We start from the raw sequence: 915 nt of genomic DNA, 5'->3' as shown, positions 1-915 counted from the left end.
CCTCCCTCCCTCCCTCCCTCCCTCCCTCTCTCCCACCAGATCCCAACAAACTCCTCACAGCCTACCAAAAGGCACCACTAGACAGATAAGGTGCCCGTGCCTTAACCCTGAAGCCAAGCCACCCGTCCATCTCCCCTCCCTCTCCAGCCCTCTCACGCAGTGATCTGTGTCTCCATGAATATGAGGATGAGGACCAAGAGCGCAGGGACAGCAGCAGCCACCATCATCCATGGTGGGAAGGGGCGGGCACTGCCCAAGGGTGGGATGAACCATGTGCGCTTATTCGGGGAAGTCACTGAGAGCCCCGTAGGCACCATCAGCTTCTGCATGGCAGGAAGGAAGACACGGGTCAGAGCCAGAGGCTGCCCATAGAGGAGGTCTACACTGCAGCTATTCCTACTACAGAGTACCCGGAACTCTAAAGAGCTGCTGAAACTCGCTTTCATTCTCCAAAGCCACTATTCCAGGGGCCCACGGAGGGCATGGCAATGGGTTGCCATCGCCCCTAGCTCCAAAGCTGTCAGGAGACCTGCTGTTGGAGAGACCTGGCACTCTGCACCAGCTCACATTTATTCTTCCAAATTCCTCCCACTTAGGATCATACAGTTAGATGTTGTGGGTAGCCCCTGGGCCAACCCTCACAGCAGTCTCTGGTGTGGCCCAACGTCTTGCCACTCAACCAGGAGAGCTGGGCTGCTACCCTGCCTCAGATCCTGGGGCTAGTGGAAATCTGCAGTGGCCACAGGGGATGGAGCAAACTCACCTGTGTGTAGGTGTCTGTGATAGAGTAATCCACAAGGACCATCACCAGGATGGAGATGGGAATGCCAAAATCCCCGATGATGCGTCGTGCCTGCCAAGGGCAGCCAGGTTGGAAGCAAGAGGCTAAGGATCAGGAGATACCCCCCCCCCCCC

At 57.2% G+C, this 915-nt stretch overlaps 1 protein-coding gene across 5 annotated transcripts in view; it reads right to left on the bottom strand.

Moving 5' to 3' along the window:
• Slc4a3 (solute carrier family 4 member 3) overlaps window positions 1-915 on the bottom strand; it is a 13,616-nt gene that overhangs the window by 3,200 nt on the left and 9,501 nt on the right. For all 5 annotated transcript variants that reach the window (XM_031368114.1, XM_031368109.1, XM_031368112.1 and 2 more), the window contains exons 18-19: window positions 764-853; window positions 157-323 (exon numbers count right to left, since the gene is read on the bottom strand). In XM_031368114.1, the coding sequence (XP_031223974.1) occupies window positions 157-323; window positions 764-853 (257 nt within the window). The remainder of the gene's footprint in view (window positions 1-156; window positions 324-763; window positions 854-915) is intronic.

This window comes from Mastomys coucha, unplaced genomic scaffold, assembly GCF_008632895.1.
Source record: "Mastomys coucha isolate ucsf_1 unplaced genomic scaffold, UCSF_Mcou_1 pScaffold14, whole genome shotgun sequence".
NCBI classification, from domain to species: domain Eukaryota; kingdom Metazoa; phylum Chordata; class Mammalia; order Rodentia; family Muridae; genus Mastomys; species Mastomys coucha.
This window is presented reverse-complemented; position numbering and strand designations above follow the sequence as displayed.